Below are 25,750 nucleotides of genomic sequence, written 5' to 3'. Positions count from 1 at the left end.
TAAAACAGTGCCTGGTTCCTGTCAGTGAAGTGAGAAGAACATCTCATAGAGGCTGATTTATTTTAGACTGCTCTATCCCATTTTAGGGGAAAATAACGCACAATTAGAAGGTGACTGGGTTTCTCTCAAGTGGGTCTCAGTGAGTATCAGAAAGCCAATGTCTAATATTTACATGGTAATCAAGAGGGATCCAGCCTTTGTTTCTGTAATTGTAGATGTTTTCTGATACTACTGCTCCCTAGAGTTGCTCAAACCTAATCAAAATTAGTTACTCAAAGCCCTTTGAACTTTTGGAGCCTTAAAATTATGGATTTTATCAGCTAGTGCTTTTCTAGGGTGAGACAAATATATCCATGGGCCTTGAATACGTGTAAAAACCTGCTTCCAAAAGAAAAAAAAATAAGAAGAATATTTAGATTGCCAGTTGTGAGGGGGGAAAAACACGGCTCAAATTTTGTGGCAGTGTTACAGTAAGATGCAGGAGACTGGACTCGTGGCCTTAGACAACTGAGCTGCTTTTTTCATTCAGTCAGGAGTGCAGCTGGAGCCCCAATGCCAGCTTTTCCAGATCACAGAATCAAAGGGGTTGGAAGGGACCTCGAAAGATCATCAGGTCCAACCCCCCTGCCAAAGTAGGTTCCTCAGAGCAGGCTGCCCAGGTAGGCGTCCAGACAGGCCTTAAATACCTCCAGAGAAGGAGACTCCACAACCTCCCTGGGCAGCCTGTTTCAGTGCTCCATCACCATCACCGTGAAGAAATTCTTTCACGTGTTGGTGCGGAACTTCCTGTGCTCCATTTTGTGGCCATTGCCCCTTGTCCTGTCCCCACAAACCACTGAGAAGACGTTGGCCAAATCCCTCTGTCTCCCACACCTCAGGTATTTATACACATTGATGAGATCCCCTCTCAGTCTTCTTTTCTCCAGGCTGAACAGACCCAGGTCTCTCAGCCTTTCCTCATAAGGAAGATGCTCCAGGCCCCGTATCATCTTTGTGGCCCTCCACTGGACTCTTTCCAGGAGATCCCTGTCTTTCTTGTACCGGGGAGCCCAGAACTGGACACAGTACTCCAGGTGAGGCCTGACCAAGGCAGAGTAGAGGGGGAGGATAAACTAATTAGATGAACTAATGAGGTTTGCCAGGGATCACCTGTGGCTCCTCATGGCATAGCCACCAGGCTTCCAGGACAGCCAAGCCACAGGCTGAGATCTTAGGAAGGCCTTGGGGAGTGAGGAATGGCTAAGCCAGCAGAGTAAGAGCAAGAGGGAACAAACAACAAGGAATGACCAAACTGGGAGGGTGAGAACCCTGAAGGGCACAGGGGGAGAAAGGGAGGTGGAAACTGCACCAAAGCAGACGGTGCCAAAGGAAGAGGCCCTTGCCCCCAGTCCCAGACAGGTCCTGCTGCAGGCCAGGGCACACTCCAAGGCTGTCCCCACAGTACCCCCTCGGGGCAATGTTCGCATCCCGTATCCTTCCTGCTTCCAGGGGCTGCTGCAGGGAGGATTTACTGCAGATGACATCAGCTGTGGATGCTGGAAAAGCGGCAGTGGCAGTGCAGGGATGTGCCGGCTCCCCCCCTTCCTCCTCCTCCTCCTAGTTGCTAGGTCCCTGCCCTGCACTGTCTCCGTATAAAAGCGTCACCACCCTTCCAGTTGATCTCAGTCCCTGCCACTTGCGGATCTATCACCGAGCGGCCCTCCTCCCCTCAGAGTCCCGGGGTGGAGCGGGCAACCGCGATGGCCACTGTGGTGGTGGAAATAGACTCGGAGCCATCTTGTAGCATCCCCAACCCTACCTCGTCCAGCCTTTCGCACCGCTTCCTGGACAACAAATTTTACCTGTTGGTGGTTATCGGCGAGCTGGTGACTGAGGAGCATCTGCGGCAGGCCATCGCCAACATCGAGCGAGGTGAGGCGGCGGCAAGGTGCAGGACAGCCGCAGGCGCGGCTGCACCGCGGGGCGAGCCGGGGCGTCGCGGAGCGTGGGCGGCCACTCACATCTACCGTCGACCCCTTGCTGGTTGTAGGGAGCTAGGGGAGGAACAACACAAACATGAGCTGCAAAATCTGTTCACTTATCATTTTATGAGGGGATTATCGTCCCGCCTGACTGCACGTCCCTCCTATTCCCCCTCCCGCCCGGTCGCGTACGAGCGCCGGGGCGCGGCGGTCAGAGGCTACAGGGTGAGCCCCCTGAGGCTTACGGCGGCGGCTCCTCGCTGCCAGCCGTACAAAGATCCACAGTCGTCTCAGCGTGCGCCGTTCCTCAACCCCCGTTCTGCTTGCTGGCGGCGGGCGAGGTCGGTGAGCCCCCTCCTCGCCATTGTCGGGGTGGAAGCGCTGGGGCTCCGGCAAGAACCAGATGCTTGCCAACTCCGTCTGCTCGGAGAAACCGACGGGTGGGTGTGGTGCAGTCCGCACTGCGGTCCCTATGGCAGCCCAGAGCGGACAAAGGGCACCCGCGCCGCCGCTGAAAAAACGCGTTTGGGTTAGGGCAGTTTTTCTGTTTTTTCCCCCTCGGCTCCCGAGCAAACGGTTCTCCTTCACCGCGAAATCAAACCGACAGAATTCGGGTATTTTTTCCTCTGGCTAGCAAAATTTTCTCCGAGCAGGAATGCATCTGTGCCTATTGTGTCTAACTTTCAGCAATGAGACTTTCTGTTTGCTACTTTTTTTTTTTTTCTTCTTCTTTTTTTCAGGACCTAAGCTTTAAATACACACTGGTATCTATATTTAAACAAATAAAAACATGTAGGTAACAAGGCTAATATCTGAGTGTTCAGCCTCATTATTGTCCAGCTACAGGCTGCTATGACTCAATGTTTATTTGTGATACCTTCACGTATTGCTGTCTTAAGAAAGAGACAAATGAAATAACTAGAGTTTCTAAGTTATTGATGTAGTTTCTAATAAAATAGATAGCGGTGCACATGGAGAAGGGAAAAAAACCCTGTTGCCATAATAGCGGTATGAAACACAAAGGAAGCTATTGCTGGACCCTATAGTTTAAGCTCAATTGAAACATGATTTTGTAATATCTATTTTGTTCTGGTCTGATGAAAGCAGAGATCAGAAACCTGCCATTGTTAGAGAGGAGAAAGACCATGCAAGGGGGAACTGGTAGCAGCCTTGTCATGTGGGTGTGGTTCAGCAGTCTAGTTAGACTTGAATAGTCTCTATTGTTTTCTCAAACATTGTTGGTTTAGTTGGCTATTTCTCTTGTTTCTTTTTCTTCTCTGTTTGTGGTAAAGGGCTGCCTCATCACAGATAACTAGCGTTACTATGACCTGTTCATCTTTATTGTGACTATCGTGTTTTAGGGAGAATTACTGAGGTAGATGCTTTGTCATTCAGAGCCTCTTCAGCATTGCACTTTCCTAATTTTATCTAAGTTTTGACTGTCAGAAATGACTTGGCTGCATTTTAATTAAATAAAATTTATAGAGCAAAAAACTTCTACCCTGAAGACATCTGATGTCATCCTTCCTCTGAAGAAATGCCCTTCAGTCTCTTCTTGAAGCTTCTACTATACAGTCACTAAGCATAATACCCACTTACAGTTTTAGATGTTCAGAGGGAATGCTTTGGCTTTTTCATCATTTTGGATTAGAAGTCACCTCACTGCTCCTGGTGTCAGATGGTCTGATTGGGATTTTGCTCACTAGGAAAAAACCTTGATCAAATTTTGCATTGTGTTGCTCTGGATGAGTATACTAGTCTGAAGCTCTATCTGTGTGAGGCAAATATGAACTTGACTAATCTTTCTTTTGGGCAAGTATGCTGTAGTCTAGGGGAAGGAAAAAAAAAAAAAAAAAAAAACAAAAAAAAAACAAACAAAACAGCTTCTTTCAAGCTTTATTCTCAGCAGAGCCTTAAATGAGTTTAGGGTTCTTGATTATTGCCTTGATGTCTTGTACATCTCTTAAGTCATCACTGAAAAGTGTGAATTCATGCACTGAACTACAGAGCAATGTGTTAAAGACAATATTTGCTGATAACACAACAGTGGCATGACGTTATACAACCTGGTAGAATTCAGAGTCATATCATGAAGCAGGAGTGGCTTGAAGCTTCATTTCTAAATGATTACATTTGGGATAACTTTTTTTTTTTTCAAAAGGGGCAATCCTCCAATCTGCTATTCATCAAAAAATAAGGGAGGAGTAAAAAGAAAGCTTCAAGATCTTTCCACTGATTCAGCAGATGCTACTGGGTGTGCTGTCTGATTAGTCCTGTGTCTAGTGGCATTGCACTCCTAAGACTTCAGAAAGAAATAGCTCCAGCTCAGTCATACTTCCAGTAGTTAATTCCATCCTGTTAATGCTGTACATCATTGGATTGACCTTGAATTTTACTTCCAGAGTTATCTCCGTTCTATCCAAACATGATTTGGTTATATAATGAATATAATACATTATACTAGATTATAATGTACATGTACAATTTTTGCATTCAGAATGCTGAATCATGCAGCTGCAGATCTGGGATATTCTATCTAAATCCCAATTTCAGCTTCTAGGACTACCATGCACATGGTATGTCTAGACTTTTTTAGGTATTTATTTTACATTGAGTGGTGTATTTTGGACACTGTCTCAGCAGCTTGACTATGCCTAATCAATCAGAACTTTATCCCTACCACAAATCTGGATTCATGACAAAGGTCTAGCAGAGGCAGTCTTTGGCTACAAGCTGACTAACCTAGTGAGGTGTGCTTTAAACTGAAGGACTTGGGGGGTGGGGTCCATAATAACAATGCTTGTGCCATTGCAATGGACTGGGGAATGAGCCAGGCCAGCCTAATGAGCAACAAATGTTCCTTAGCTGCCTCCAATGACAGAAGCCATAAGACCAGCTACCTCAACAGTGAGTATACCTATGAGAAATCCTCTTGCATCCCTCTAGGGATACCTGTACCCCCTGCTTCCCTAAAGTGCCTGTATACCAATGTATGCAGCATGAAGAATAAATAGGAAGAACTAGAGATCCGTGTGCGGTCACAGGGCCATGATCTCACTGTGATCACGGAGACTTGGTGGGACAGCTCACATGACTGGAATGCTGTCATGGATGGTTATGTCCTTTTTAGGAAAGACAGGTCAGGGAGGTGAGGTGGTGAAGCATCTCCTTATGTGAGAGAGCAACTGGAATGTATCGAGCGCCACCTGGAAGTGAATAATGAATGAGTGGAAAGCTTGTGGGTGAGAATTAAGGAGCAGGCTAACATGGGTGACACTGCTGTGGGTGTTTACTACAGACCACCTACAGGCTTTCTACAGGCAGCTAGAAGTATCTTTCATGTTCACAAGCACTGATTCTCATGGGGGACTTCAATCATCCTGATATTTATTGAATAAGCAACACTTCCAGGCACACATGGTCCAGGAGGTTCCTGCAATGCATTGAAGATAGCTCCTCTACCATCTGCATCAGAAAGTTAATGAGGAGAGGTGCTCTGCTGGACCTTGCTCTTACTAACAAGGAAGGGCTGGTTGAGGGCAACCTAGGATGCAGCGATCAGAGATAATAGAGTTCAGGATCTTGTGTGGAAGAAGCAAAGCAGTTAGTAGGATTGCAACCCTGGACTTCAGGAGAGCCAACTTCTACCTCAAGGACCAACTTGGAGGTATCCTAGCTAGAGTGTTGGAAGGTAAGGGGGCCCAAGAGAGTTGGTTGACACTTAAACACAGCTTCTTCCAAGCTCATATCGGTGCATCCCTAAGAGCAAAAAAACAGGGAAAGGTAGCAAAGGGCCTGTGTGGATGAGCAAGGTGCTCATGAATAAACTCAAAGGAAAGAAGAAAGTCTATGAAATGTGGAAAAAAGGCCTGGTCACTTAGGAGGAATACAGGAATGCTGTCAGGACCCATAGGGATGCGGCAAGGAAGGCTAAGGCCCATTTGGAATTAAATCTGGCAAAAGCAACCTTCCAGGTTGCACCTGAGTAACCTTCCATGGGGTCAAAGATAACAAGAAAATCTTCCTTTTACTATCAACATAAAAAGAAAAGCCTAGGGAAAATTTGGGTCCGCTACTGAATGAGGTGGGTGCCCTTGTAACAGGGAACACTGAGAAGGTGGAAATGCTGAATGCCTTCTTTGCTTCAGTCTTTACTGCTAAGACTGCCCCTTGGGAATCCCAGACCCTGGAGGAAAAAGAGAGAGTCTGGAGAAAGGAAGACTTCCCCTTGGTTGAGGAAGATCTGATCAGAGAGCATCTAGCCAAAATCAGTGCACACAAATCCATGTTCCCTGCACCCATGTGTGCTTAGGGAGCTGACAGATGTGATTGTTGAATCACTCTCTATCATCTTTGAAAGGTCATGGAGAATGGAAAGAGGTACCAGATGACTGGAGGATAGCCAATGTCATGCCAGTCTTCAAAAAGGGCAAGAAGGAAGACCCAGGCAACTACAGGCCAGTCAGCCTTACCACTGGTCCCTGGAAAGGTGATGGAACAACTTGTTCTGGATACCATCTCCAAGCAATTTGAAGAGAAGAAGGTTATCAGGAATAGTTAACATAGGTTCACCAAGGGGAAATCATGCTCGACCAATCTAGTAGCCTTCTGTGATGTCATCACTGTCTGGGTAGATGAGGGGAGAGCAGTAGATGTTGTCCACATGGCCTTCAGCAAGGCTTTTCACAATGTCTCCCAAAATATCCTTTTAATGAAGCTCAGGAAGTATGGGATGGAAGAGTGGACAGTGAGGTGGATTGAGAACTGGCTGACTGGCAGAGCTCATAGGATTGTGATCAGTGGTGCGGAGTCTAGTTGGAGGCCTGTAGCTAGTGATGTTCCCTAGGGGTTGTTACTGGGTCCAGTTTTGTTCAACATCTTCATCAGTTACCTGGACGAAGTGATAGAGTCCACCCTCAGCAAGTTTGCTGATGATACAAAACTGGGAGGAGTGGTGCACCAGAAAGCTGCGCTGCCATTCAGTGAAACCTAGACAGGCTGGAGAGTTGAGCAGAGAGGAACCTGATGAGGTTAAACAAGAGTAAGTGTAGAGTCTTGCACCTGGGGAGGAATAACTGCAGGCATTAGTACAGGTTAAGGGCTGACCTGCTGGAGGGGAGCTCTGCAGAGAAGGACCTAGGGGTCCTGGTGGACAACAGCAGTGTGCCCTTGTGGCCAAGAAGGCCAATGGCATCCTGGGATGCATTAAAAAGGTCAAGGCCAGCAGGTTAATGGAGGTGATCCTCCCCTTCTATTCTGATCTGGTGAGGCCACATCTGGAATACTGTGTCTGGTTCTGGACTCTCCAGTTCAAAAAAGAGATCTAGAGAGAGTCCAGAGGAGAACCACAAAGATGATTAAGGGCCTGGAACATCTTCCATACGAGGAAAGGCTGAGAGACCTGGGTCTGCTCAGCCAGGAGAAGAGAAGACAGAGGGGATCTGATCAACATTTATAAATATCTAAAATGCAGGAGGAAAATGGATGGGGGCCAGGCTCTTTTCAGTGGTGTGCAATAGGACAAGGGGCAATGGCTAAAAATGGGAATACAGGAAGTTCCACACAAATGTGTAAGAACTTCTTTACAGTGAGGGTCACAGAGCGCTGGAACAGGCAGCTCAGAGAGGTTGGGGAGTCTCCTTCTCTGGAGATCTGGTCTCAAGACCTGCCTGGATGCTTTCCTGCTCAACCTACTGTAGGGAACCTGCTTTTATCAGGGGTCTCGGACTTGATCTTCAGAGGTTCCTTCCAACCCCTACAATTCTGTGACCCTGTGGTTAGGGATGGTGGACAGGCTCATCATTAACAGTATTGCTGAATTATAGTCAATTTTGCTTAATTGATTTCCAGAAAACTTTGAAGCACCCCCCCCCTCCCAAGCTTGCTGTTAGTGACCTGTTGTCTTCTAGCTTCTTGAAGTTCAGCACTCATTCATTCAATATACATCAGCCTCATGATCAATATCAGTTTACTCATCAGTTTTCAAATGCACTGTACATGCATGGTGTTATATAGTCTTTACTTTCCTCTTTTCAAATATTCCAACACCTGGAAAACATTAAAGCTTGCTGAGTTGTATTTGCCTGTCAATACCAAATATACCATATGGCCAAGAGATTTCTGAGAAATGAAAATCAGGAGACTTGCAGAAGGATACTTGTTGCTTATGCCTCTGAACAATGATGCATAAGTGATTAAGTGGAAGTAGATGATCATAGTTCAGTTATATTTTAGAAGAGCTTCAAAGAAACATACAGGCAATGCTGTATTTTGAAATCTATGTAAAGCTTAAAATACCAACTACTTAATAGCACATGCTTCTTACAGGGATACACTACTAGTTCATACCTTGACTGTCCTACTGACAAGGAAAAGTGCTCAATGAGTTATCTCAGAAGGATCAGACTCTTGAAATGCAGATATCCATAACTGCATAGAGAACCTCATCAGAGCTGCAATGGGAGATCAGCAGTACAGATCTGGTTTATCTACTCTTCCCCCTCTTTTTCCTCCTTATCCTTCAACCCTACAACATGGCCTCTACCAGAGTGAGGCTTGACATTTCTGCTGCCTTGAAAGAGAATAAAATATGAGAGGTAGTGTTGACAGGAAAGTTAGCAGCCTGTAGTGCTAGTCTCATGGTAAGGGGTTGGCCATGCGCCTCTTCAGGCTTTTCTTCCACCCCAAAAAGGTACCAAATCAGAAAGTGATTTAACTCAACAATTTCATGCAAAGACATGTTCGGGCATGTGGGAAGGGGCCACTAGATCCTTTGTCACCTGCACTCCATTCCATATTTTCCAGTTGATTTGTATAAGCCTAATGACATTCTGTTGGAATCAAAATCACAACAGTACCTAGGCTTACCTTTAGTGCAACTACTCATTATTTTTCAAAGCTAAACAAGAAAATTGTAGAAAAATGTTAAAACATATTCTTCTATTAGTAGTGTTGGTGGTTTTATGGTTTTTTTTATTATTATTATTTATTTTTTTCATACAAATCTTATGGTAGGAATTTATATGTTTATCTTTTGGCTGCTGTGAAGTTTTTTCTTTTTCCCCAGTCAAATTTCAGTCCTTAAAATGTCTGCTTTCAAAATATCTTTTTATGTTCACATTATATGTCAAGTATCTTACTTTTGAAGTAGCTGGGGGGGAAGCTATAGGGAGTAAAGATGTGATATTTATTTTTATTTATTTATTTTTAAAGAAAAAGATCAAAAAGATCTATTTTTAAATCTTAAAACTAGATTTTAATATTTAATAAATAAAAGATCACTTAAATTTTAATTTAAAATATGGGATGCTTCAAAGCTTTTGAATGAAGAGGTCAGCATTTTAATACGTCATATTTAAATATTAATTTACAACATGCTAGATGATGCTCTTTTTTCACAGGGGGACAAATAAAGTGGCTGTGGAATGTGGCTAAAGTATCGCCTGAGTGATTCACTCTACAATTTTGTAAATTGCTATTCTAAAGTAAATTCAGGGACATCAATAACTTCTCATAATGTCACTACTTGGATGCAGGACCTTAAAGGACTGTTACCTCTTGGAAAGGCAAATTTCTTCTTGCTTTTGACTGATCCCTGTCCAGAGTGCTTCTGAGCACTCAGCACTTTGCAGAAGATGGTTGTGTGGCTTGAAAGGAAGAGAGGCTGCTTTTGGAATTTAAAAATATGTAAATAACAAGAATTTAAATTTAGTAGTAGTGAATTATAACTTCTAATGTTCATATGTCAAGCTAGATGTTTTGTATTCTGAATTTTAGGAATCCGGTCATGGGACACAAACTTGATTGAGTGCAATTTAGATCAAGAACTGAAACTTTTTGTGTCTCGCCATTCAGCTCGATTCTCTCCTGAAGTTAAAGGTGAGTTTTTGGAAGTTTATCATTTTTTTTGAGAGGAGAATTAATAAATATGCTTAGGTATCTGATGGCCCATTTTTGTCTCTGGTTCTTTACAATTAATACTTTTTTCCTTTATTTTAAAATATGGTTTAAATTTGTCTTAACTTTCTGACAAAAGTAAATGTCACTTACTGAAGCTGTCACTTAAATGAAACTTTAAAATATTCATTTTTTTTACATTAGCGTGATGTGTATATGATCACGATTACTTTAGTAATACATTTTAGTTTTGGGGCACCATTAAAATTAACTGAAATTTACTTTTTGACCGAACAGCTTATGTAGTGTCAATCTATTAGTCTTGGAGACTTAAGCTGTTCCTTATTGCGGTAGGTAGAGCACATACAAAAAATAACCTGAAAGCTTAGCTCTACAGTTTGACAGAGCCAGAAATGGTGTCACGGCTGTTGTACAAGTGTAGCTCAAGCTGTGTTTCTCCCTCAATGGCTTGGAACTTTTTCTTGGTATAAAAAGCTGAAGGGTGAAGGGTCTATCTTGGCTTACAGGATCTTTGTTTTTCATGAGAAAGTTAACATTTTACAGGACTCATGAGACTAAATCTGCTTCCTTTTCAAGGCTGTCCTTCCTTTAGAGGATTCATAAAATTAAAAATAAAAAATAAAAAAAAAATAAAATTGAGTTGTAAAACTTGATTTTGTTCTGGTTGCATGGGACTGAAGTGTTTGGTAAGTTTTAACATCTTACTACTTTAACACAAATGCTGAATGAGCATGTGTGAAAATTAATCTTGGTTTTCATATAAAAATATATAGCCTTCTCAAAGGAGTACAGTTTGCTTTCATTGGTGAAATCATTGTGGCCATGTGCACGTTGACCAGTACAACCTAGTACTAATAAACGTTATAAATTCCAGCTTCAGCAACATCTCTTAAGTATGGTGAAAAGGGCCATGAAATGTTGTATCATGCTACTGTATCACATTCCTAGTGTCAGTTACTATACACTGTTGACAAAGAGATCGTGATGTCTTGCTAACATGACAGCATTGACCTGATGGTCTTGTATAATGTACCAAAATGTCTTATGTAACTAATTATTCCTTTTGCAGCATAGATTATAGCAGACTTTGTCATATCTGCCCATATCTATAAAGAGTAAAATATGGCCAGATTTAAGGAAAAGATATGCCTCTATTTTTTCCCTGGTTTGAAAACCAACAGATCTTTAACATGTACAAAACTTCATCTTTAAAACTTCAGGGGGAAAAAAGATCCTATGCTGCTTCTTCAGCAAAATATTCTAATGTGTTTAATAATTTTTGCTGTCTTTTTAAGGTGTTATCTCTTAATAGCATTGAATAGCATTGCATGAATTAAATACTCTATTTTTATATGATAAATGAAAGATTATGCGCCTCTCTTTTTTTTTTTCTTTTTTTTTTTTTTTTTTTTTCTATAGATATATTATAGAATCCTTTAGGAATTGTATTTTTTGTTGTTTTTCTTGTTTGTCTAGACCTGTCTGAGCCTGTCATTGTGTTGAATTACAGCTTAATTGCATGCGACTGGAATTAATCAACATCTCTATGTCAACCAGTAAAGTATGTGTTTTTTCAGCACTGCTCAATCTTTAAACAATAAGTTGCCAAAATTGATGAGGGTCCTTTGTGTCTTCTCTACTGTTTGATGTGAAGGAGAGCTTTTTGTTGTTGTTGCCATATGTTCATAAAATTTTAGAATGTTTCATTTGTTACAATGCCCAAATGTTGAATTTTGGTGAGTGTTCAATCTGTGAAACTGGCAACATAAATACTAAAATGATGGTTGGAAGTACATATTTCCTTATGGTCTCAAATTCAGAAATTCCTTGTATAAGAGGCTACCCAAATTCTACAGAAAGTGTTCATCCAAGGTGAGAGGATAGTGTATGGCATGTCAGATGGGATGTAATTAAACAGCTTTTTTTTTTTATTCTCTCCAGTCTTCTGAGACTGAACTCTTTGTGTAACACAAAAATAGGGATAGTTTACTCATGAGGAAGGGCAGAGGAATTTAGTGTGTCTGCACAGCTCTTACTGTAGTGAGGCTTGACTACTGACTGAAGCCTCTTTATTTATGCACCACCAGCTCAGTACGTGTATCAATGTGAAGGGTATGAGTCATTCTTAAAAAGGAAGCTTGGAGGAAATGGGGTCAAATCTATCCCCACACCATATGCCTGCAGTGTTGTGGTGGTTTTACCCTGCTGTGGTGGTTTTACCCTGCACGCTGCTTCTAAAAGGATGGAGAAAAATGTATTAACGATATCAATTGTGGTGTACCACTTGGCTGCCTTCGATTCCAGTTCGTACTGGAGTTCTAGCATGTCAGGCACTGCAGCAGTCAGCGGTGGCGTGACTTCATTCAGGCCACGATAGTCCACTGTTAATCTCCACTCATCATTAGACTTTCTCACTGGCCATATGGGATTATTAAAAGGTGAGTGAGTCCTGCTGATCACTCCTTGGCTTTCCAGCTGATGAACCAGCTCATGGATGGGAATCAGGGAGTCTCGGTTGGTGTGATATTGCTGCCGGTGCACAGCTGTGTGTGGTGGTTTTACCGTGCTGGGCAGCTAAACCCCACAACCGCTCTCTCACTCCCTCTCTTTTAGATGAGGAGGGGGAGAAGTAAAGCAAAGAACAACTCACGGGTTGAGATAAGGATAATTTAATTAAAGGGATATAATAATAATAATTAAATAAAGATTATTATGAACTAAACAATTTAACTAAAGGGAATAAAAAGGGAAAGGGGAAAAGGGAGGGGGAAAGAGAAAATAAAAAGAAGGGAGGAAAACAAACAAATAAAATAAATGAAGGCTATGTGGAAGTGCAGAGGAAAGAAATTACTCTCTACTTCCCACAAATGAGCGATGATTGACCACGTCCTTGAAGCAGGGCCTCAACGCACGTAGCCGGTGTTTGGGAGGAGGACTGATGTTTTCCCAACAAGAGCCCACCCCTCCCCTCTTCTTCCTGTTTCCACCTTTTATTGCTGAGTGTGACATCACATGGTATGGAATATCCCTTTGATTGGTTTAGGTCAGCTGCCCTGGTGATGTTTCTCTCCTCACTTTTTGCCCACCCCCTAGGGGGGTTAGAGAGAGGCCCGATGCTATGCCACTGCTGCTCAGCAGTAGACACAACACTGGTGTGATAACACTGTTGTTCCAGCTACAAGTGCAGAGCACAGCACTGTATGGGCTGCTGCCGGGAAAGTTAACATTCCAGCCAGACCCAGTACACTGTGGTAGTGACTGGCACCTGCTGTTTTTCAACCCTTAGCAAACCCCACAACAGAGGGGTCTTCTGAGAGGTCAGGCAGGGTAGACAGCTGCTTAATCTTCTCTGTACTTAAGGCAGCTATGCCAACAGCTCACTGGTACCCTTTTTTGGGTCCTTGAAATATCCTCTCCTGAGGTAGTCTATGCCAAGGTTGCAAGGAGCCTCCAGGCCAGTCACAATAGGGTGCTTTTGCCACTCATTCCCAGTTAGACTCACTTCAGTTTCCAATACAGTTAGGTGTTGGGATCCCCTGTCACTCCAGAAATACAGAGGGTTTCTGCCCCTTGGTAGCCTGATGGCATTAGGGTACACTGTGTGCCGGTGTCCACTAGAGTGTTGTACTCTTGCGGGCCTGATGTGCCAGGCCATCAGATCCACACAGTCCAGTAAATCCGATTGTCCCTTTCCTCTGCCTGTCCAGAGGCAGAGCCCCTCTAGTCCTGGTTGGAGTATCTGTCTCTTAATTCTTGCAAATGCGAAGCAGAGGTCCCTTCATCAGTGTCAGGAGTAACATCAGCCTTTCTACTCCCTCTGGGGGACTGCCCAACAAAATACAGAGCAGTAATTTTCCTAGGAAACCCCCTTTTGGCTGCTGTATTTCCTTTCAGTTCATGTACCCGAGCTGCTAGGGTCGAGGTAGGCTCTCCATCCCACTTCCTCATATATTCCCCATGGTTACGCAGATAAAACCACAGGGTGCCATGTGTTGTGCATCCTGGGTACTTGCTCCCTCAAGCAGGAAAATGCTGACTCTTAATGGCTGAAATATTGCTCCATCTGGGTGAGGAGGAAGATATATTTTCTTCAAGGTGGTGGACCTGTTGGGACAGTTTCTCCACAGCTGAGATGCAAGTCCATAGTGGTGCAGAGACATTTTCTTCATATTGCTGAAACTGGCTGGATACAATATCTACTGTTGGTCCCATCCCATCTTTTGAATTTATAGCTGACAGTGTGCTGGCATGCGATGATGGTAATGGTGCACCCTGTACAAACTTCTGCCATATGAACGGCATACACTGGGCTTTATTGGGATCTTTGGGTGTCTGGTCATTGTCCACATCACTATAGACCATCTCCAGCACAGCTAATTCCCTCAGGTGCTGGAGACCTTTCTCCATGGTGGTCCACTTGCCTAGGTGATATACAATATCTTCCCTGAAGGGATACTTTTCCTTCACACCTGACAGGAGTTGCTTCCAGAGGCTGAGAACTTGTGGCTCTCTCCCATTTTCTCTGTCAATGACCCTTTCTCTAGAGAGGGATCCCAGCTGCTTGGCTTCCTTGCCTTCTAGTTCCTGGCTACCTGCCCCAGTATCCAAGCATCAAAGCAGTCAGGTGAGGATGTGCTCACCTGGGTGATGGCTGAAATCCCTTTGTATATCTCGCAACTCTTTCAGGGATAGGGATCGGGTGGTTTCTGATTCATTTTTGATTTCTGTCTCTTCTTCCTCCTGTTTTTGTGATGACTCTGCTTTAGAGCTGCCTGCCTATTTCAGTTCTCCCTCCTGGGACTTCCCTTACTAAATGAGCTGAATTCTGTTTCCATTGTTTTGTCTTGGCTATGGGTCCAACTGATACCATAGATGGTTGGCCCTCTGGTTTAGCCACAGTGTTTCTTATCTGGTCATCAGATTCAGCGACCTCCTCCTCCTTCCCTTGAGGGTACTCAGTAGTGTTAATCACTGTTTGATAGGTGCAAGCCAGGCCCCAGCACAGTGCTGCAAGCTGTAGTTCTCCAGCATTGCCAGGGTCAGGGCATAAGTTTTTCAAACATTCTATCAATTTTTTAGAATTTTGCACTTGTTCATTGGTGTGTATTCAAGACCTTGTCTAAATAAAATCAATTTTATCTAGATATCTAATCAGTACCTAGTTACCCCTAACCTTTGTCTCTAGGAAGAAATACTGCTCAAGCAATGCACTGTGGCTTTTTTGTACTTTGTCCTCTTGTCACGAAGTACGTGTATCCATGGAAGACACACTTACTATCTCAACAGTACCAGAAGGTCTTCTACTGAACACAATTCAACTGTTGGTGACCACGCTGGCTTAAGAGAGTCCTTTACCTGTGCCCAAGACTCTTTCACCAGTCTTCCTGTGGCCAGGGAGGAAGTTGTCAGTGCAAGAGTTGTTTGGTATCTCCACGGCAGCTGCCTGTATCAGCAGGCTTGACTCCTTCAGGCTTCCTAGGCTGTTGTTCTGTGAAATGGTCATTGCCCCAAAAGTCTTACAGCTTTCATTTTGAAAACTACCATTTCAGAAGTTGCAGTTAAGGATTATTATTGTCCTGTTGAGAATTTTTGGGCCTGGGCATTTTGGTCATCAATACCTGCAACTCCATTGTTTGCCAAAACGATAATGTAGTTCTATTACCTTTGTCAAAGCTGATCTGTACCCAGATAATAGCACACCTGGTAGCTTGCAATGTGAGATTGTGGTGTTGCTGATAAAAATCCTAAAGACCAGGAGTTTAGCGCTGTCTTCCTGGAAACCACAAGTCATCAAAACTCATCAAATAAGATGACAGGTATTTGAGCAAAAGCTATCACTTAAAATGAAATAAACAAAAAAGTCAAGGCCAGACTTCTGTTTTGCTTACACCCACCTAAAACAGAGTAACAGATCATCAGTCTGGCTTTTTGTCTCTACTGTGAGATCTGTCTAGTAGATTTTATAGTCCTATGTGAGTAAAAGCAAAGGGTGAATTAGCTGGAATCTGAGCACCGTCACTAAGTTCTTAGGAATTAATTCAGCTTAAAAACTTGAGTAGTTTGGTATACACATTTAGGGACAATCTATAAATATGATTCTACAGCTATTAGAGACTGTGATAGCTGGAATAGCTGTCAAATGGAGTAATTTCAGCTCATATGTTTGGAGAGGCTAATTTTAGTTGTCTCCCAGACTTGTTTTGAGTTTTAAAATATTTGTGTCTTGGAAGGAAGAAACTGGAGGCAGAGTAGGACTTGAATAGGGAATTGAGCTGACTTGTGCTGCTCTGGTGCAATGACAGTGCTACCCAGTTGCCAGCAGTGCAGGGACCAGGGAGTGCGGGTGTCCTTGCAGAGGCAATCAACAGGGAGGCCACACGCAGTGCTCTCATCCACTTGCAAGCTGTTTTTGTGTGGAATGCTAGGATTTTGGTGTCTCAGGAGAGGATTACAGTGCAAGACTGTTAAGATCCATGAATTGTCAAAGCCTTCCTTTTCTTAGTAATAACCAAAATGCCAGAGATGAGCTAATAAGTGATTTTTTTTTTTCTTTCAGTGAATAAATTTTATCACTTATGTGACAATCATTCTGTCACTGACTTCCATTTCTACTCTTTTTTTAGGAATGTTCTCAAAGGAAATCATAGAATATCCCGAGTTGGAAAGGACCCACAAGGATCATTGAGTCCAAATCCTGGCACCACAGAGGTCTACCCAAAAATTCAGACCATGTGACAAAGTGCACAGTCCAAATGCTTCTTAAACTCTGACAGGCTTGGTGCCGTGACTACTTCACTGGGGAGCCTGTTCCAGTGTGCGACAACCCTCTCAGTGAAGAACCTTTTCCTGATATCCAACCTGAACCTTCCATTGCAGCTTGACACCATTCCTGCGGGTCCTATCACTGGTCACTAAAGAGAATAGATTGGTGCCTTCCCCTCCACTCCCCCTTATGAGGAAGCTGTAGACCTCAATGAGGTCTCCCCTCAGCCTTCTCTTTTCCAGGCTGAACAGGCCTAGTGACCTCAGCTGCTCCTCATATGTCTTCCCCTCTAGGCCCTTCACCATCTTCGTAGCCCTTCTCTGGACGCTCTCCAATAGTTTCACATCCTTTTTGTACTGTGGTGCCCAGAACTGCACACAGTACTCGAGGTGAGGCCGCAGCAGCACAGAGTAGAGCAGGACTATCACTTCCCTCAACTGACTAGCAATGCCATGCTTGATGCACCCTAGGATATGGTTGGCCCTCCTGGCTGCCAGGGCACACTGCTGGCTCATATTCAGCTTGCTATCAATCACAACCCCCAGATCCCTCTCTTCGGGGCTGCTCTTCAGTGTCTCAACGCCTAGTCTGTATGTATAGCCAGGGTTGCCCTGTCCCAGATGCAGGACCCAGCACTTGCTCTTGTTAAATTTCATGCGGGTTCGTGATCGCCCAGCTCTCCAATCTGTCCAGATCTCTCTGCAAGGCCTTTCCACCCTTGACGTAGTCAACAACTCCTCCCAGTTTAGTGTCATCAACAAATTTGTTCAAAACACCTTCTAGTCCTCCATCCAAATCATTTATGAAAACATAGAAAAGAACTGGCCCTAAAATAGAGCCCTGGGGGACCCCACTGGCGACTGACCACCAGCCTGATGTGGCCCCATTTACCACAACCCTTTGAGCCCTACCCATCAGCCAAGGAAAGCTAACTTATATTTCTTCTCAGATAAAAATGGTTCTGTATTTGCAGTGAGTTGCCTACCATTGAGTTCAGTAGTAGGACCAGACCCAGCCTTCACTGGGAAAAAGAGTTTAGATATTTCTTGTCTCTAGTCTAAATGAAAAGGGAAGCATGTATTAGTCTTTGTTGCCAAATGTAGTTTGAGAAGTACTGCTATGTCTGCTGCCATCAGCCTCACATCAACATGAAGAGCTCCAGCCTTCATGTACCATATAGAGACAAATGTAGAAAACATTGCAAGAGTTGCATTAACGCTGGCCATGGATCCAGGTGCTTTTGTCTGTAGACTGCTGGGAGTATCCCTTAGTATCTCATAGTCTGTATGAGTAGGTAGCTGTGGTGGTTTTACTCGGGTGGGCAGCCAAGTTCTACCACGGCTGCTCTCTCACTCCCCCTCCTCAAAGAGGAAGGGGGAGAAAATGCGATGGAAAGGGCTCAAGGGCTGAGATAAGGATGAGGAGATTGCACAATAATTATCGTGATAAGCAAAACAGACTCAGAGTAGGGAGATAGTAAGATTTATTGCCTATTACTAACAAGCTAGAGAAGTGAGAAACAAAGGAAAGAAACCAAAAATGCCTTCCCTCCATCCACCCTCTTCCACCTCCTCCCCCCAAGCAGCACAGGAGAAGGGGGGAAGGTGGGTTGTGGTCAGTCTATAGCACTTCGTCTCTGCTCGGTCACTCTCTTCCCCTGCTTCAGTGTGGGGTCCCTCCCACGGGATGCAGTCCTTAATGAACTGATCTGGCATGGGCTTCCCACAGGCAGCAGCTCTTCAAGAACTGCTCCAGATATGGGTCCGTACCACGGGGTCCATCCCTCAGGAGAAAACTGCTCCAACCTGGATCCCCCACAGGCAGCAGCTCCTGCCAGGTCACCTGCTCCTGTGTGGTCTCCTCTCCACGGGCTACAGGTCTGGCCCAGAATCTGCTCCGATGGGGGTCCTCCACAGGCCGCAGCCTCCATCGGTGCAGGTCCACCTGCTCCACTGTGGGCTCCTCCATGGGCTGCAGCTTGGACCCCTACTCCACCGTGGTACTCCATGGGCTGCAGGAAGACATCCTGCTTCACCGTGGTCCTCACCACAGGCTGCAGGGGAACTTCTGCTCCGGCACCTGGAGCACCTCTCCTCCTCCTCCTTCTTCACTGACCTTGGTGCCTGCAAGATTGTTTCTCACTCCTCTCACTCTCCCAGCTGTTGTGAGGCAGCATTTTTTTTTTTCCCCTTTCTTAAATATGCTCTCACAGAGGCGCAAACAACATCACTTATTGACTTGGCTCTGGTCAGCAGTGGGGCCCTTACCTAACATGGGACAGCTTTAGATTCTTCTCACAGAAGCCACCCTGCTTCCAAAACCTTGCCATGTAAACCCACTACAGTAGTGAAGACATGCACTTTAGTTAGAAGTAGTCACAAATAGAAAGCTGTTCTGTAACAGACCCATGCAATTGCATCAAACACCCATATCGTCCTCCCAAAAAGACATGATGGGTATGTTTGGCTTGTAGACACTAGTTGTAAACTGTTTCTAGAGTCAAGAGGAAAAGCCAATACTCCTGATGTCCTGTATTTGCATGCATTAGTGGTATAATCTTTGTCTGTGTAATCTTTCAGTGACTCTAATGGACTATAGAGATTGTTACCTGCAAGTCAACTCCCCTGTCAAGCTAGGCAGCTTTTAGAATCTGTTCCTATTTTATGGCAGCTATTCTGGCAAAAAGACGGATCCTGGCTTTGGCTTCCAAGTCCTGCGTCACAAATAGGCTTTACAAGTTCTTGTAAGCTCTTTATCTTGGGGTGAACCTGGCCAACAGCCAAGCACACAGAGAGCTGCTCACTTCCTCCCCTGCCAGCCTCCCTTCGGGAGAGACTATAAAGAGCAAAACCAAGAAAGCTTGTGGGTCAAGATAAAGACAGTTTAATAGGTGAAGGAAGGAAGAAAAACTAACAAGTGAAGTAAAAGAAATCACTCACCACCTCACAAAGGCAGACCAATGCCCAGGTAGACTATGAACAACAGCTGCCTTGGAAACCAAAAACCAAACCTTCTCCCTCTACCCCAGCTTTTATTGCTGAGCATTGTATATGGTATGAAATATCCCTTTGGCCAGTCAGCTGGCCCAGCTTCCAGCTTTGTTTCCCCCCAAATTCTTGCTCATCCCCATCCTACTCACTGGGGGACGGGGGACGGGGGACGGGGGGGGGAAGAAAGTCTTGATGCTGTGCAAACATTGTTCAGCAATAGTCAAAGCATTGGTGTATTATAAACATTGTTCTATGCACAAATCCAAAATACAAGCATCTTACTGGCTGTTGTGAAGAAAGCTAACTCCATCCCAGCCAGCACACACTTCTAGAAATGGATGGAGCCAGTACATACTTCTAGAAAGGTTTGTTTCTTAATATTTGTTTCTGTATCCATTAAGAGCAGCACTCTTGGATGAGTCATTCCAAAAGACTGTCAGGAAAGGACTGAAGTTTCTAGGATCACCCTAAGTGTGAGGAAATGGCCATCATGGCCAACTGTGCCTGGCTATACAGGACAGACATGATAGACTAGAAAAAATATTAACAGAAGGAAAAGGGAAAACTTGCTTTCATCTTTCTATGTTCAAATCACTTGTTTTGTTTTGTTTTGTTTTGTTTTGTTTTGTTTTGTTTCTGGCACCATTGTTGAACTTGAGGGAAATAAATATGGGATAAAGTCTGACAGTCCCCTAAAAAGAGAGACGAACTGAAGGGGTTTTGATTTTGATCTTGAGGCTTTGAAACATCCAGCATACTTCTTGGCATGGATATTATGTCCATCCAGCATGCTTTCATAACCTCAGGCTCTGTCTTGAAGCTTTCTCAGTCTTCTAGAACCTGCATGGAGTTTAGACAAGCTGAAAAAGAGAATGCAAAGTTGCTTTCTATATGAACAATACTTCAAATAGATAATAGAAGGCAATGTCTTCAAGAGTATCTAAGGATAGGATTTAATGCTTGTAGCAAGCTACTAATTTAGTGGCATTACTCAATTATTTGTCTAGTGCTATTGAATTTTTAAAGTTATTAGTAGCAGCATAGCTCATTCTAAAAAGTTATTAAAGTGGAAGATTTAAATATTTTAAAATACTAATTAGTTATTTGTACATTTTAAATTTCCAAAGAAGTTTAAATCTTTGTTTATTTTTTCAATAATTGTATTATAGAATACCATTCTTCTTATATTTCTTATATAAGAAATTTCTTGTCTTATATAAGACATCTTCTTATATATAAAAGCTTGAAATAGTCTTTTGTTTTTTATACATTTGTTTTGAATTATGTTAATGAAATATATCACATAGATCAACCTGATGTAGATCTCAGATACTTTATTGTTTAAGTAATTTTCTTTTCTTATGCATGAAAAATGCTTTTGATAAACCATGTTGATCATAGAATGGTTTGGGTTGGAAGAGACCTTAAAAATTATCTAGTTTCAACCCTCCTGCCATGGACAGGGACACCTTCCACTAGACCAGGTTGCCCAAAGTCCCATCCAACCTGGCCTTGAACACTTGCAGGGATGAGGCACCCACAACTTCTCTGGGCAACCAGTTCCAGTGCCTCACCACCCTCATAGTAAAGAATTTCTTCCTAATGTCTAATCTAAATATATTTGCTTTTAGTTTAAAGACATTGCCCCTTGTCCTGTCACTATACTCCCTGATAAAGAGTCTCTCTCCATCTTTCCTGTAGGCCCCCTTTAAGTACTAAAGGCTGCTATAAGGTCTCCCCGGAATCTTCTCTTCTCCAGGCTGAACAACCCCAACTTCCTCAGCCTGTCTTTGTAGGAGGGTTGCTCCATTCCTCTGATGATCTTCATGGCCCTCCTCTGGACTCCCTCCAACAAGTCCATGTCATTCTTGTGCTCTGGGCCCCAGAGCTGAACACAGTATTCCAGATGGGGTCTCATGAGAGCAGAGCAGAGGAGGGAAAATCACCTCTCTCAGCCTTCTGGCTGGTTCTTCTCATGCAGCGCAGAATACTATTGGCTTTTTGGGCTGCAAGCACCCATTGCTGGCTCATGTCAAGCTTTTCACTAACTAATACCCCCAAGTCCTTCTCTGCTGGACTGCTTTGTATCCACTCAATCGACATACCTGTATTCATGTTTGGGATTGCCCAGACCCAGGTGCAGGACCTTGCACTTGACCTTGTTGAACTTCAAGAGGTTCACACAGGCCCACCTCTTGAGCATGTCAAGGTCTCTCTGGATGGCATTCCTTCCCCCTCCAGCATGTTGACTGCACCACACAGCTTGGTGTCATCCGCAAACTTGATGAGGGTGCAGTCAATCCCACTGTCCATGTCGCCAACAAAGATGTTAAACAGCGCCAGTCCCAATACTCACCCCTGAGGAACACCACTCATTACTGATCTCCACCTGGACATTGAGCTGTTGATTGCAACTCTTTGAGTTTGACCATCCAACCAATTCCTTATCTACCACATAGTCCATCTGTCAAATCCATGTCTCTGCAATTGAGAGACAAGGATGTTGTGTGGGACAGTGTCAAATGCTTTGCACACCTCCAGGTAGACCTGCACAAATCTCTGCACAAATCCAGAGACCTCTTCCCCTTGAGGATGCTAGCTATTGCTTGATATGCTCAGTCCAGGCCCCAGTACAGTGTAATGAGCTGTGACTCTGGAATTGCCAGAGTCAATGGCCTGAATGAGAAGGGGAAGGTGTCATTCCCTGTATCCTCTACAGTTGGGCATTCAGAGGAGTAAAGGTAAAAAGTATAACTGTTAATAGATGGTTCCCAAAGTACAAAGATGTGGTGTTTTCACACTGATGGTTAGTTCAATGGTTCTCCCCTCCTCAAAGGAACAGGTAGAGAAAATACAATGAAAAAAGCTCATGGGTTGAGATAGGGACAAGGAGATCACTCATTAATTACCATCACGGGCAAAACAGACTGAGTGTAGAGAGATTAATATAATTTATTGACGATCACTAGCAGACTAGAACAGTGAGAAACTAAAAGCAAACTAAAACTACCTGTTTTGCTCATGGGGTGGGGTGGGGGGTGGTACAGTTTCTTTTATTTTCCTTTGCTGTTTTGCTGTCCTGTGTGGTTGAAGAAACCTTTTGTTATTTTTTACATCTCTAGCCAAGTTCAGCTCCAGCTGTGCCTTGGCTTTCCTGATCCCCTACTCGCACTCCCAGGACATACCCCTATAATCTTCCCAGGATGCGTATCCCTGCCTCCACTGCCTATGCTTTTTTTTTTTTTTTTTTTTTTTTTTTGGCTAAGAGCTCATAACTTAGACAAACTGGTCTCCTGCCTCCTCTGCCCAACTTCTTGTGTGTCGGGATTGAGAGCACTTGTGCCCTAAGAAAAATTGCCCAACTTCTTGTGTGTCGGGATTGAGAGCACTTGTGCCCTAAGAAAAATGATAGTAAATATCTCCCATCTCTCATTTATTCCTTTATATCTGTGGCAGTTTCCCAAGGGATCCCATGCACTACTGCTCTGAACAACCACGTTTGCTTTTCTGAAGTTTAGGGTCTTAACTCTACTTTTTCTCCATTCTGTACCCCTCAAGACTGAAAATTCTACCAGGGCATGATCACTGCAGCACAGGCTAACTCCAGACTTGGCCTTTCTGATAAGTTCTTCCTTCTGCATTGGTCAGCAACACATCCAGTAATGCCACTCCTCTGCTTGGGCTCTCTATCACCTGTACTAGGAAGTTTTCCTCATTGCACTCCAGTAGTTTCTTGGAACAATTGCAGTTTGTTGTGCCACTCTTCTAGCAGATGTCCAGGTCGTTGAAGGCCCCTAGCAGGATCAGGGCCTGTGATTGTGACGCTTCCTGTAGTGTAAGAAAGAACTCTTCATCAACATCCTTTCCTTGATCAGGTGGCCTCTAGTAGAAACCAACCACAAAGTTTACTTTGTTGGCTTCGTCCACAAGCTCTTGACCTGTGCATTGCTGTTATTCAAAGATGGCTCCGTGCAATCAATCCTGCAATCCTGTTTTTTTTTGTTTGTTTGTTTGTTTTACAGAGGGCAAACTCCCCACCTTTCATTCCTTGCCTGTTCCTTCTGAACAGCTTATAGCCACCAATTGCAGCACTCCATTTGTGTGATTCATCCCATCAATTTTCTGTGATAGTAATCAAGTTGTAGTTTTCCAGATTGTTGTCCGTAGGTTTGTGCCCAGTGTGCCGCGACAATAAGTACACAGAGTCAGAATCCACATGAAGGTCTTTTAATTAAATAATTATATAACTCTGCAGAGTCAGGTGTTTGGCAATCTTTTGCAAAGCAAGCACACCTCTGACTCAAATCACAATAATTTATACACAGAAAACTTATGAAAACTATCTCTTTGGCTACTTTTGATTGGCTATTACAGCTCACCTAATTTATCTCTACTGAGTTTGCGCATTACGAAGGAACAGCGGGGGGGGGAACGACGACAGACATGACACATCAAATCCCACATTAGCATATATTACAATTTTGATTGGTGTGAATTTAAATATGTTAATGAGCATTAATGAGCAAAAGGTTGCCATGGGTCAGTCTGAAGCTGTTTTTCTCCTTCTTGTTTTTTACCTTTTATCCCTTATCTTCCTTGCTTCTGCTAGCCCAAGGCTACCTGTCTCTCTCTTTCAGCTAAAAGACTACACAAGCAATAGAAAGACTACACAAGCTACAGGACTCCCTATTTTCTTCAAGGCTTTCTTGTTTTTTTTTCCCAGGTTTGGGACTACAAGATGGGTGGTGGTACCAGCTCCTCTTGTTTGTTACTCATGCTATATCTGTTTGCATAGAGGCATTTCATTTGGACCTTCAACTGTCTAAATTTTTTGACAGAACCTTTTTGGAGAGTTGGGGAGCATTCCTCACTACTCTGGTAGGTTCAGTCTTCCTCCCTGTTGCTCATGAGTGTCATGGTTTAGGGCCCTATCGCCTAGGTTTGTTAGTTTAAAGCATGATGCAGCCAAAGCCAACCTGCCAGTGAAGATTCTCCTTCGTTTCCTATATAGGTGGATACCAGTTCTCCCCAGTAATCTGTATTTGTCATAGTACTTTCTATGATCATAAAAGCCCTGTCGATGACACCAGCCACATAGCCAGGTGTTAATCTGCATGATGTGTCAACTTCTGCCCATGACCCTGTCTCTGACTGGCAAGATGGAGAAGGCCACCACCTGGGCCCCCATCCCCTTCACTTGTGCCCTTAGGACCCTGAAGTCCTACTTGATTTTTCTCAGGATATGCTGCACCATATTGTTGGTGCCCGCATGGAAAAGAAGTAGGGATAGTAGTCTGTGCTTTTTACCACTTGTGGCAGTCTCCCTGCAGCATCCCAGACCTTGGCTCCTGGCAAGTAGCAGACTTTCCCTAACTGAATATCAAGTCAGCAGATGGGCACCTCAGTGCCTCTCAGTAGGGAGTCACCCCCTACCAGTACTCGCCATTTCCTTCTGTTACTTTTAGCATGCATAGCTGATGCTGTTTCACCCTGTGAGTCTTGCTCTTTGATTTCATCCACTGCCAAAGCTTCATATTTGTTGCTGGTTGGTACTTGTGAGGAAACAGGGGAATCATCATCCTGTTGCCACGAGTTACAAGAGACCGTGACACCTCCTTTTCTAAGGTGCTATCTGTGTCTTGTTGATGTTTTTTGTCTGCTACTCCTTGGAGGTCAGTGTGACAGGGCCCTAGTAATTCTCTGTGCAACGCCTCAAGTAATACTCTATTTCTTATTCTCCTTCTTTAATGCATTGTAACCTGCTGACTTCCTCCTGTAGTTCTTCCACCTGCTGCCTGAGTGACTCCACCAGTGCACGCCTTGTACAGGTGGAGCTCCCATCCTCCTTTACCCAGGAGTGTGAGCTGCAGATGTTGCAGCCATCCACATGGACAGCAGCCTCCCTAACAGGAAGCTCTGTCTGGATGGCCACCTCCACTCATCCCAGGCTAGCCTGGCTAGGGAGATGGTTTCTGGCTGCTGCAGAGCATAGCACTTGCCTGATCTCAACTGCTATTCTTCCAAGGATCTCAGAGCACTGCCTAATCAGCCCTGATAATTCCTTGGAGATCTCAAAGTGCTTGGTAGGTTCACACAAACTACAGGAGTCCAGAGAGACC

General features: G+C 44.0%; 1 protein-coding gene across 2 annotated transcripts in view; it reads left to right on the top strand.

Moving 5' to 3' along the window:
* Positions 1–1,651: 1,651 nt before the first annotated feature.
* LOC116501370 (microtubule-associated protein 1B-like) overlaps positions 1,652–25,750 on the top strand; it is a 73,736-nt gene continuing 49,637 nt past the window's right edge. Inside the window, exons 1-2 of one of the 2 annotated variants that reach the window (XM_032206877.1) lie at positions 1,652–1,911; positions 9,738–9,839. In XM_032206877.1, the coding sequence (XP_032062768.1) occupies positions 1,740–1,911; positions 9,738–9,839 (274 nt within the window). In that variant the 5' untranslated portion in view covers positions 1,652–1,739. Of the gene's footprint in view, positions 1,912–9,737; positions 9,840–25,750 lie in introns of those variants that run through there. The other variant, XM_032206878.1, reaches the window with a different exon arrangement.

The sequence above is a fragment of the Aythya fuligula genome, chromosome W (assembly GCF_009819795.1).
Source record: "Aythya fuligula isolate bAytFul2 chromosome W, bAytFul2.pri, whole genome shotgun sequence".
NCBI lineage: Eukaryota > Metazoa > Chordata > Aves > Anseriformes > Anatidae > Aythya > Aythya fuligula.
Note: the sequence above shows the minus strand (reverse complement) of the source record. Positions and strands in the feature narration are given on the sequence as shown.